General features: G+C 44.5%; 1 protein-coding gene across 4 annotated transcripts in view; it reads right to left on the reverse strand.

The window, feature by feature from the left end:
- Window positions 1-5,348: 5,348 nt before the first annotated feature.
- Window positions 5,349-12,198, reverse strand: part of LOC119456850 (uncharacterized) — a 191,821-nt gene continuing 184,971 nt past the window's right edge. For 3 of the 4 annotated variants that reach the window (XM_049669422.1, XM_049669420.1, XM_049669421.1), the window contains 3 exons: window positions 7,647-7,765; window positions 7,135-7,278; window positions 5,349-6,589 (listed from right to left, as the gene is read on the reverse strand). In XM_049669422.1, coding sequence (XP_049525379.1) covers window positions 6,554-6,589; window positions 7,135-7,278; window positions 7,647-7,765 — 299 coding nt within the window. In that variant the 3' untranslated portion in view covers window positions 5,349-6,553. The remainder of the gene's footprint in view (window positions 6,590-7,134; window positions 7,279-7,646; window positions 7,766-12,198) is intronic. The other variant, XM_049669423.1, reaches the window with a different exon arrangement.

The following is a 12,198-nucleotide window of genomic DNA, read 5'->3' on the forward strand; positions in this document are numbered from 1 at the left end:
AGTTCTTACATAGCTGATGTGCATTCTCATCTTAAGTTCTAGCCATGAACAGCCACTTTGCTCTAGTGCATTGCATATCACAAGCTTGCGCCATTTCATTTCTTAATTTATATCGCGGCCACATTGAATTCGCGCAACGATGATTGAACGGTTTTCTAAGTGTGAATGGAAGCAGCGATAAGCATAAAATACATTTTCTGGTGCAGTAACTATTTTCTTCTGATCGAGGGGTAGCCCGTGGGCTAACACTTTGATTTTTTTTTATGCTTGGATGAACGGCTAGACCAGACGAAACAAATTGTGCGCGCGAGGGTAACTTCAGTGGGCTTTGAGTGCTGCCCGATTGATCCGTGTTCACGTCATTCACGAACTGCACAAGGAACCTTCATATTAGCGAAGCATTAAGCCTGGTACACTTATCACTTTAATGTGAAATAACGATTTTTTTCGCACTTTGAGTTTTACTCGCTCCACTATGAAGGAAAATTTAGAGGAGGCAGAGCAATGTCAAGCCGCCGGCGCCGCTAAGCTGGGACCGCTGACCGCAGCGCCATCCTATCGGCACGCAGCAGAGCTACTCGGTGCGCCCGCGCGCTTCCGAACATAATCTGGACGCTCGCGCGCGCGCAGTGTCAACACCTAAATGTTCTTACACCGTGATGAAGTGCCACCTATCCGGAACGAATGTCCTTGAGCGTCGACTTTTCCTTGGGTTGAGTTTCTTTACAGTACTACGTACCACTCTTAATTTCGTTTTGCACATTTCACAGTCAGAAAACCGTCATAATATTTCGCCCTTTAGGTTTCGCTGAGTGGAATATATTCGTAAAAATTCTCTACTTACTTAGTAAAACGTACGTGGAATGAGATTGAGTGTGTATAGGCTAACCAGAGGCCACGCATTGATCGAGATCGCAGGGGCTATAAATTATAAATTGCAATATAAATCTGTCAATAAAGAAAACGCTTTGAAAACTGCACAGTTGTTGACTTTCTTATCCTTTCTTCAAATGCTGGGCGATCCATTATCATTTATGGACGACCTACAATACCTCCAGATTTCTTTTTCTGTGATGTTGGCCACGCCTCTCCGAGAGATGGTATGGATCCAATCATGCCGGCACGCATGTAACGCCGCGACGCTCTCTCGGTGCAAGAGGTACTCACCAAGTTGCTGTTGGGCCCGTACGGAGGAAAATAAAAATAAGCCAGCCCCTAAAAGCGCGGTAATAAGAGACGGGGACGTCATCTTGACGTGTTGCATATCGGTCAAATGAACAGATGGTACATATAGTACACGTTTCGCCCGACAGCACTGGGGCGTCACAGCGTTTCTCTCCGCCTCGTGGACAATTTGACACGTCTCGTGTTTCCCCGATGGCGCTGGCACCCTATCGAGGCGTCGATAAGAGCGATAAGAATAAGAGAACGGTTGCTTCATCGCGGCCTTTGTTAACGCGAGAACACCAGGCCATTGTACGAACATCTTTATCTCCGATGGCTTCTGATTTCTTCATTGTGCGGCTGGAGAAGCGACAAAAAGAAAAAAATGCGGACTCTGATGCGTGAAGTTCTGTTTGTGCAGGTCGTTGCACAAACATGCTATTCTGCTTTCAGTGTTTAGCTACCCTTCGGGCGATCGAAAAGCAGCTAATGTTTAAGGTAATGGAACAGGAGACAAAATAAATGAAAGGCTTTAAGTTTGAATAAAGGCAGAAATGTTCTAATTTCACCTGGAAGAAAAAAGAATTAAGCAATGTGGATCAAAGTCCCTAGAAAATGAAATTACAATGGAATGTGTGAAAGCTGAACGCGACCTTTACGTGATTTCAACTAGTTTTAATTACCACGCAAGCTATAATCACTGACGTCAAACTTAAGTCGGAGGGAGAAAACAAGTGCGTCGGAGGTCACCCAAGAAGCTTGACATTCAGAATCACTATGAAAGCGATTAGACTCGATAAGGGAGAAGGCTCTCTTCTTACTCTCTCCTTCGGTCCATAACACAGGACCAGAGTGCAATATAATCGTCGTTATAAAACACGGTTCCGCCATCTTGAATAGTAAAGCGAGCACCACTGTTGATGGTGACGTGCTGAAAATGGCGCCCAAGTGTCACCTGTCAGATTGCTTAACAAGTAAACAGAACGTATCCTCGCAAGAAACATAACTTCGCAGAATAATTAAGTAACGTGCTGCATATTGATGAAACCTTTGATAAAAGCAAATTACAGGTCTGCCATGCACGAAATCAAAGTGTTTGCTTTTCAGCGCTGGAACAACAAAGGCCCGTCCCGTCTTGGCCCGCAGCGACGTCCTCGCGTCTTAAACGGTATACGTATTCAATGATGGCGTGTTCGCTGGCGAGGCAAGCAACAGTGATGTGCGGTCTGCCACAAAAGTTTATGGATCACGAGATTTGCGAATGCGCAATATTTCTGTTACGCCTGGCCACATAGCCTCTTGCTCAAAGTTTGTGTGCGTAGTAGCTTCGGCGACCTACATGAGTGATCCATTAAATTGGTGGTTTCAAGTTTCAAGTTTATTAGCATGAATGCATTGGCAATACATAGACCAAATATGTTACATTTTCAGGAGGAGGCTCAAAAGGTTGTAGCATGAGAGGGCCTGCCATTAGAATTAGGCAGGTCACGTTATTAGTAGACACAGCAGAAAACTGAGGTTAGAAGCACCGTGACTGAACCGAGCAGAAATTCACATTTGCGGCCAAACCAGCGTCCCGAGAACTTTTGTGGCCGACCGCATATGCTTAAAGGTAAAAATTAACACACCATGCTTACGACTATGTTAGCCGAGAATGTAATCGACTGCCCGTGTACATTAGAACTACAAAAATTGATCAATTGTAGAAGTACCTGTTCACGTTTTACTTAGCTTTTGTTCAACCAATTTTCTGAAAGTTTTACACAAACGTGTGCTCAATAAGCAATGACGGTGCCGGTTGCTGATATGAGAGAGAGGGAGAGAGAAGAAAAGTATAAATGAAATGCAGGGAAGCTTACCAGGACTGAACCTGGTTGGCTACCTTGCACTGGGGGAAGGAGAAAGTCAGGGAAAGATTATGAGAGGAAAAGAAAGTCAGCATTTCATATCGCCAACGTAGTAACAGTTCTCTGCTTTATACATACGGTCACTCAGTCCGGTAACCTGCAGAACGTGCAGCAGCACTTTTGAGGCCTGCTTTGAGGAAGCAATTGTGCGTGCCCATTGAGCTCCATCTTCGAGAGTTCTCTCTTCCTCACCCCTTATTTCTAATGAAGTGCGATTCCTCTGCACGTGCTCATGAGGGTATTGCAAGAGATTTCGAGTATAGGGTTAGTTTTCAAGAAGGAATACAGGTTTATTGAGACACGTACTAAAAGTAACAAAGAGACCATGTAGATATATACTGAACGAAAATAAAGCACGCCTTAGTTCGCCAAAAGTTGTATTCTGTTTAAACAAAAGGATCAGTACAAGGCGTTAGTAGTCGAAGCACCTCACATCAAATTACATATGTCGCAAGAGGAACTGGTATACCGTGATAGCTTGACAGCAAATCTTGAGAGCAGTTTGTTCTGTGCGCGTAACGCTTAACTAAACACCCTTAACCGACTGCAGTTTCGTCGTAAGCACTTTGGGAGCAGAACTTGAATTCATTATAACCTTTTTTTTTATTCGAATGACTAGTTAGGTGGCCGATATGCTAATATAGTAATAGCATAGCTTCATGTATAATATATCCGTCGCATAGTTCAGCAGTTCACGCGTCTACCCAGCACCTCCACCAATAATGTTACGGGAAGGAAGAAGCGTACTAGTATTTACAGATGGGTTTTAATGGCTGCGCCGAGAAGCAAAAAACCAGAATATTCTTCGTCATTTCTCAGGGCACCAACCATGTCCTCTTCTTTCCACATTACATACTGTGACAATATCTTTCACTTTTATTGCTGCTTATACGTCGCTGGGGAACTATCGGCCTCTTGCGTGTTCAGAAGAACCAATCGTTGCGAGAGGCAGTGAGAACAGCAAACGCGTTTTTAATGACGTTGGAGACGACATTATGGACCGAGTGCTCGCACATAGCCGCCGTCACGACGGATTACACAGTATACTGAGGTCGTGATAACTATCTGCAGTTACGAGAAAACAGCAGAAACGGAAGTACGCGCAATCTGGTTTTGCTTAGTTACCGGATGCACACGTGCCTACTTGTATTTGTTCAACGCCATCGCGCAAAAGTAAAGCCATGTGTGGATTATCATCGGCGCTAACGTTCGGTTGGCGCTTTCGACTGATAACGCTGCATCACCGGAGAAGAATAATTCATCCGGAAAGCGGAAACAGCGCTTTTTGGCATTTACTGAGCCCGTCGTTCGCTATTGGGAAGGCGAAACCAGAAGGGGCTCAATGGTGGCGCGGTCATGTGTTCGAAGAGGAGAGCACCCATGCAGTGGTGCTGTAAGCGGTCTGCCAATTAAAGCGGCCTGCCAATTAAAGCAGATGCATCAATATTACCGCCTAAATTCCTTGAGGACGATACACGTTCAATAATTTCATCGTTTAGAGCGAGAGAGAGGTGTATTGGGGTTATAACCGTTTTTATTTTCTGCTGGAGTAAAATAAAAGACAACAAATTTAGTTCCTTTTGTGTGTGCGTACGTGCATGCGTGGGCATCCGTGTTCTGTAGACCACCATCGACTCGAACGCGATAGATTTGCTTGTAGTCCAGTGGTTTTACAGTGCATGCATTGACAGAAATATATTTTCCTGCATCTTTAATCACGTGGCCGAAGGCAAAATATAAAATTTTGAGGAGTTCACGTCTGACCGCTTCAGTTCTATTTGTTGGCGTCTGTAGCAAGCTGCTCATTGTGTTTTGTTTTGTTTTTTGGCGTTCTGGGCCGTTGGCCCGTAATTATCAAGAATTGTTGTTTAGTGTATTTATGACAGTAATATTTCATTGTAACAACACTCACACCATGAAATACTTATTAAATTGGTTTGCGCGATATCTCCGTGTTCCGCCATTCACAATGCGTCACGATGCCACGTCGGGGTGCTCTCGCTCAGCCACTTTTGATATATTTCGCAGGGTCGGTTTAAAAAAAAATATCGCAAAAGCGTCTTACTGACCTCCATTCTGGCATAGCTTCTGGCGCTCACCGTTGAAAGCGCTTGCGCCTCGACATTGATGTCGAGTAATATAAGTTCTTCAGTGGCAGCATCGGTTGCAGTGGAAAAGGTCAGGTGTTCAATGTTGCATCTCCGTTTGAAACTTGTTTGGTTGCAACAGTGTTGACACAATGTAAGCAGCGCTTAACGACTGAAACAATAACTAAACTACCGCCGGCGTCGGCACTCGTAGAATTCATGGACCAATAAGCAACTCTAAGAAAATGTAATTCAATGCAAGTAATCAACTACCCAAGTAGCTCAATAAATGAGGCCAATGTTCGGCCAACATTTTAAACGTTCAAATATAATTAACTATTTTTCGTACGGGTCACATGTCCCCTAATTAGTATGTAGATGCTGCAATAGTTGACAGCAAAGTCTTCCCCCTTATGTGCGTCCGCACACAACCGTTTGATTTAAATAGAGAAGACCGCGCTACTATTAGATGACGTGCTTGCATGAGCACGCTGAAAAATGACTGCAGCAGCCCCTCCCCGTCGTATTGTCTGGCTTTGGTGGTACTTGAGGCTGCTGTGTTTGAAATTCCACTAATGACATCGCACATAATATTCCTTCACTTCTTCTCGCATAATTGAGGATGCAAGCCAAACATGTAATTTTAGCCCCGTTCCAAACCAAAAAGGCCTTGGATGGAGTTAGTTGACGCAAGAAAGAGGTAATAGGGGGTGTCCAAATCCTGGTCCCCGCGACGGCTTCCTCCGAGCAATAGAGAACAATCTCAAATACTACGCCTTTGCTGACTGCATCTGCCGGGAGTGATTTCAGAGCCGGAAATACGTCATATATAGACACCATGTTTGAGACACCGCCTATTGTGCATCGCCGGGAGAGTGCCTTCGTCCGGCAGTTGGCATAATACAGGACGACCATGACGACGACGGTGGCGACGATGAGGATGTATAAAATAACACGTCGTTTAAACTATACATTTTGGTCCTGAAGTAGCCGCTGATCAGTTTGACAAAATTACAGCGAAATATGTTTCTGAGCTAAAAAGGTATGCACAATTTCAGTACAGGCACACCATCATAATCTAGACTACTAAAATTAATCAAGAGAGGCGTTAGCGGCAGACAGTTAAACAACTTGTTTAAACTGCCCGAGTGTTTGAGGATGTTTGCGCAGATCTCTTTATTGTCGTAGGCTGTGGCCCCGGCAAACACTTACTTGAGGAGTAAAACGACAACAGAAAAGTGCTTTACATAGAAAATACACTACGATGCCAGAGTTTGAAAAGGTTAAGCATAAAACTAAAATACATCAGACGTTATTTTCAAACGTCGGTGATGTTTCGGAGAATTTTAACTCGCGGGTATTCTTGAAACCTAGTTCGGAAGGATTTGCGTTGCTTCAGAACAAAGACAATTGCTCCACTACGTAGAATTCCTGGAAAAAAAAGAAGGGAAGAAAGAATTGTTGGTAAGACTCTTTTGATTAACATCTACCATTAGTGCTTCCTCCAGGGCGTTTAAAACGCTATACAAAATGGTAAACAAAATGCCAGACTACCGACGAACGTGTTTGCTCATACGCTCTGGAAATCTACAAGTTGCAAGATGTAGGCAATTTTAACCTCGAGTTAGGTGCCAACTATGAACTAGAGAGAGCTGCTGTGGAGCAAACAACACGCTTAATGCAAGCGGAAATTATACGGCCTACCTAATGACAAACGTAAGCCACGCACGCCGAGTAAGTGTTCTCTGCAGTTTGCGTTGCTGAAAATAGGGACAACCCGGCGGCTCCGCGCTGCGTGCACCAAATAAACATGCATGCAGAAGCACAAATGTGCGCCGGCTGTGTCAATGTTTTCTAGAGCGGGAGCTCTCTCAAGGGACTCTTTGCGTAACATACACAAAAACCTACTCACAAATGATAAAGTTAGTTCGGCAGTGAAGAAAACAAAAGTAACTTTTCAGTGGACTGCAGATTACCTTTTCGTGAAACACCTTCAATGATTTCCTGCTGATGGCCTGCTGTAGAAGTACGACGGCTGAGTCCAGTTGGATACTAGGGATCCCGTTGATGCTTCCCAAAAGAGTAAACGTCACCATCCTTTTGCGGTCAGCAAAATTTAGCTAAAATAAATAAAGGAAATGATCATAATAATACTTCGTATGGCACAATGCTATAGAAAAAGTCGCAGTTTCACCTGAAAGGCGAAGCATCAATTGCGATAGCAAATTTGTAGAGAGCTATACGAAGTAATAATAATAGCTTTATCAGCTGTATAAACTTAGACATGCAGCAGCACCGGCAACACGCAGAACTGTTGTCGACGCCGTCGGCGTTTTGCCCGCGTTCGCTCAAAATGCGTGCGGCGTTGGTGACTGTTGCCGGAGCCTCTGATATAAATAGGCACTTGGTGCCGCTAGCACCTGGTGCATAATTTTTTTTTACTGCGTGGTATAAAAACGCAACCTAATAATAAGCAAATCCAATGTACCTGGTCGTTCGTCGCAACTTTGACATGAAGGACAGGTACTTTCCCAACGTTTGTGACCGCTTTCTGGGCCGCAAAGATGAAAGATGGTTTCTTGTAGACTGCTTCAGAACCGGCCTTTTCTGTAATACAGAGGAAAAGCAACGAGGCTGATGCAAGCAAATACATCGACTACGCGAATGTGTTTGCGCTATTGATATTAGACGCAAGGCATCGACGAATATCATAGTCTACGCAAATTAAGATGGTCAGGATGCATGTTAGCAACATTGATTTTTCAATCGTCTAAAGTCGGAGTAAGACATCAAGGAATGTCCGCATACGAATTGTATGCTCCAAGTAGATGGTATGTGAGCATACGAATTACATGTTTGGTTTTCTTTTTTAGCTGTTAACTTCATGCGCAGATACGTCCTAATGTTTCCCATGTATTCTTCACGTGCATAGCTTTTATTTATATAACGGCTCAGACTCTTGCTCTGGGCTACAAGCACGCGCGGCACTTTACGCAACTATCCCGCTTATTTTAGGGAATAGTGCAGTGCGCAGCTGGATAACTATACATGTGACATAACAAGCGCAAAATAATGCTGCGAAATTGAATACTATAAACACTACGCCTTCGCAGGTATAAATAAATCGTTTATATCCTCCTAAGGCCCGAACACAACTATGTGACATAATCGCTCTTCGAGGCGGTTTTTTATTGTCTGCTGTCATGTTATCAATTAAAAATATTTGTTAAAATGTAAATACCACTGTTAGATGCCAAAAGCGGCGTCTCCACGAGCGTGAAAAAGATAATTATCTCCATCATCTCCTCATGTTTGCTGTGGTGTAAGGTGAATTTCATTGCTTAAACAACGCAGAGAATAAGATGGAAATACGTGTAGTACATTGCCATGTTGTAGCCGCATACGGCGTTTTTTCACAATCTCAGTTATTTAGAAACAGACTTCAAGGTTGCTTTCGGCCGTCTGGGATGATGCAGAGGTCTAGATCAATTTAGTGTCAAATTTTTCGAAAGCGGATGACAATATGAGTAAACCCCTTCTTTACAGTTACACGTTCACCCTACTTCATACCCAGAATGACCCGCCGGGGTGGCTCAGTCAGCTAAGGCGTTGCGCTGCTGAGCACGACGTCGCGGGATCGAATCCCGGCCCCGGCGGCCGCATTTCGATGGAGGCGAAATGCAAAATCACCCACGTGCTTGCGTTGTAGTGCACGTTAAAGAACCCCAGGCGGTCAAAATTAATCCGGAGCCCTCCACTACGGCGTGCCTCATAATCAGAACTGGTTTTGGCACGTAAAACCCAAGGAAGAATACCCAGAATGAATATTTTGTGTAATCACTTCCGAGTAAATTTCGAAAAAAATGGTCCTCTTCTTCACTACAAAGGCAATGTGCAATACAAGGGGTCTTAGCAGGATATAATTGCGATAGAAATAATACGGATGATTATAGCGTGCAGCGTTCCGCTGCTGGCATGACGGCCTTTTGCGCATCCAAACTATTCAGCATTTCTGCCGACCAGCTGTGTGCATAAACTGGTTTGAGCTTCTAGAAGAAAGGGCTAAAGGGAGACAGAAAGATGAAAATAAATAAACAAGTAAAAAAAGTGCGCACCCTTTCCCAGCGCAGGATAGCAAACTGGATACCTATGTTACGGTTAACGTCTCTGCCTTTCTCATCAATTTTATCTCTCTCTCTCTCTCTCTCTCTTGAGCAGAAGGGACAGTCAACGTCAAGCTGAAGTTATTTAAATGCTTTCAGTGGGAACTGACAAACGCCGACGGTGTTACCGTCGCTCACATATTGCGCACCATCGAGGATGGATTAATGGATGGATGCAATGAGCGGGGCGGAGAGTAGCGCCACCAAGCTCTTGTTATTATTTTGCTTAATGTCCTACCTATATTTCTGAGAAATATCCACAGATACAAAAATGCCCAGCATCAAACTTTTTGAACCATTACTGGGAACTCTGTTTTTGTGCGCCTGCGTTGTTTGTGGTCTCCCTACTTTTCTGCCCCCGAACCTCCAATGCGCCGAGGTCTGACGCCGGCAACGCCATCCGGCGGTGGCCATCCTCATCACACCGGAGCTAGGAGGCGCTTGTGGCGGTATGCTGCCAGGGCACTGTTGTTTAGGCTCCGTACTGTTGTTGCTGCTGCCCTGCCACCTTGCGGCGTGCCTGTTGCGTCGCGCTAACGTGTCGCCACCACCTACTGTTGAAGACCGTGGCATGAGCACAATGGTTGCTATCGCTGACAATGCTTTGCGCGTCGGGGTGAAGCGGCCAAGTTTTTGCGCATGAAACGAAGTCGCGCGGACTTGGACACAATTGACTTGGAAGTGTGGCATACAGGAACAAGAAAAATCCGGACAATTGTGCTAGTAGCTAGGGACAAGTTGCTGAATGTTTCACAAGCAAATGCAAAGAATGAGCAACGCGCACGACGCAATAGCGTCTTTTTTTTTTTCAAACTGGATACGGCAACGGTTACGGCAACTGAGAACATTTATGCGAACGACACAAATATTAACATTTGAAACCATATCATGCTAAATGCTTTCTTCTTAGTTTCGAATAAAAAAAGAGCGTGTCCGCAGATCAGGAGCTACGGCGGGAATAAGTACGGTAACATCCTTCTACGGTGACAGGAAAAGACGATAAATATTAATCACATGTTACAGCACCCCACCCCCCAACTCGTAAAAAAATAATGATTGTCGTTTACGGCGATGCCTACAAACTTGGTGTTGGCCCTAGCACAATTTTCTCGGCATCGACGTTCAGAGAAGGTATTGCAGATAAGAAAGACCGCGTGGGTGAAACGTTTATCGAAGGTCCATCGGAATGCGCTGTCTCTGAAATTTGTCTCGTCGTAACAGCAGCAATGGAACACGGTGTAAACGTTCCTTGGTTTTCGTACAAAGCCCACGGTATCGCGCTATTCCAGGTGTAAGGAAGCACGCATCATACGTCAGCCCGCCTCATACGTATTGGTTTAAGGTGCACGCGCTCTTGCTGAAACCGCTTAAATGTTCACGGAAACCTGTTTGCAAAGAGTTGCCACGAAGATTTAGTGGCGTGACACGACGCTGGCGTAATACGTTAAGCCATTCGAATTGGCAGCGAAAGCGCAAGAAGAAACAATTGCAAGAAAAGAAATTGGGACAAGCCCACGCTGATTGGTTCACCGGCTCACGGCAAGGAATACAATAAAAGAAAGAAAAAAGCAAGAGAAAAGGCAATAAAAATGCACCAGCGCGCTGAAGAGGCTTAACGAAGGTGCATTTTTAATGAGTGCTTCTAGGGAAGCTGCCTCCAATCTGTAACTGCGAGTGTGAGCCTCGAGATTGGGAAATATAGATTCATTGGAGTAGCAGGATTGCAACGGCTCGAGTTGTTCTAAAGGCATTCCTGCAACTCGCAAACGCCCACTGCATATGCCAATAACAGGACTTCAATCTTCTACGTGGATGACGAAGCTTTCCTTGAGATTTTAGAACAGCATTTTATTGGCTCCAGAGAACTGCATCTGTCTTCTGTTCCGCATCCCATTTAGATGCATTGTGGCGTAAGATCTCCACAAGCGCGAACATGTAGGGAGAGACAGGAGTGCTAAAAAAATGTACAGGCTTTCCAATTTATGGCATTTGAAAAAGCTTTACATCGCACACTGTTAAACGAAACTACGTGAAACGCGAGCGTGAGGATTAGTAGGGAAGTAGTCTCCAAACTGGTGCTTTAGTCTGAGGAGTTCTGCTAAGTAGGTCCTATATTATTACGTGGCTTACACTGATCACATGCGAAATTCCACATGTGCGCGTGTCGATACATCGTGCTTGACCGAACTGAGTTCGCAGGCCTTGGACTTGAATTATAAATAAGACCCCAACGCACGGTCTCGTGACGCAATTTCTGTCGTCCTACTTTTCCTCTCACTAGCTGAGCTCTCGGAAACAGTTTCTAAGTTCATCAGTTCTACTAGCAGGATGTCAGCCATCATGATTAGACCAAATTAGATGCGTGAGAAGGCCTGTCGATGGAATTTCGCATACCGTACAACCTGACATTGTAAGCTGTGCCGTATTGTGAATAATTAATGAGGTCATTATTGAAGGTTTCCTAGCTGGCTCAACAAAAGTTGCACTTTGCCATGTAAGTAACGTATGCCACTTTCAGCAATCCAGCGGAAAAGATGAAACAGCATTGCTTGCCACATAATTAAACTAAGCAGATTCAAGATAAAACGAGTCATGCGTATTTATCCTAATCTCTCCAAATTATTTGGATACGGATGATGACAGCGAGACGGATCTTCGGTAGTTAATAAATATCAACCTGAAGAAGCTAGCATAGACTCTACAGCGAATCAACTGCAAATATGAGCCAGGTACTGATTACCACGGGCTGGCATTCACATGCCCTAACTTCTGCAATAGCTTGAGCATCGCCGAGGACCTTACACTTTCCGATGCCACAATTTTCACTTATTTATCGCCAAAGAAGCTGCTTGTGACTTATTTCCTTTTTTCGTCGCA

This window comes from Dermacentor silvarum, chromosome 6, assembly GCF_013339745.2.
Source record: "Dermacentor silvarum isolate Dsil-2018 chromosome 6, BIME_Dsil_1.4, whole genome shotgun sequence".
Taxonomy (NCBI): Eukaryota; Metazoa; Arthropoda; class Arachnida; order Ixodida; family Ixodidae; genus Dermacentor; species Dermacentor silvarum.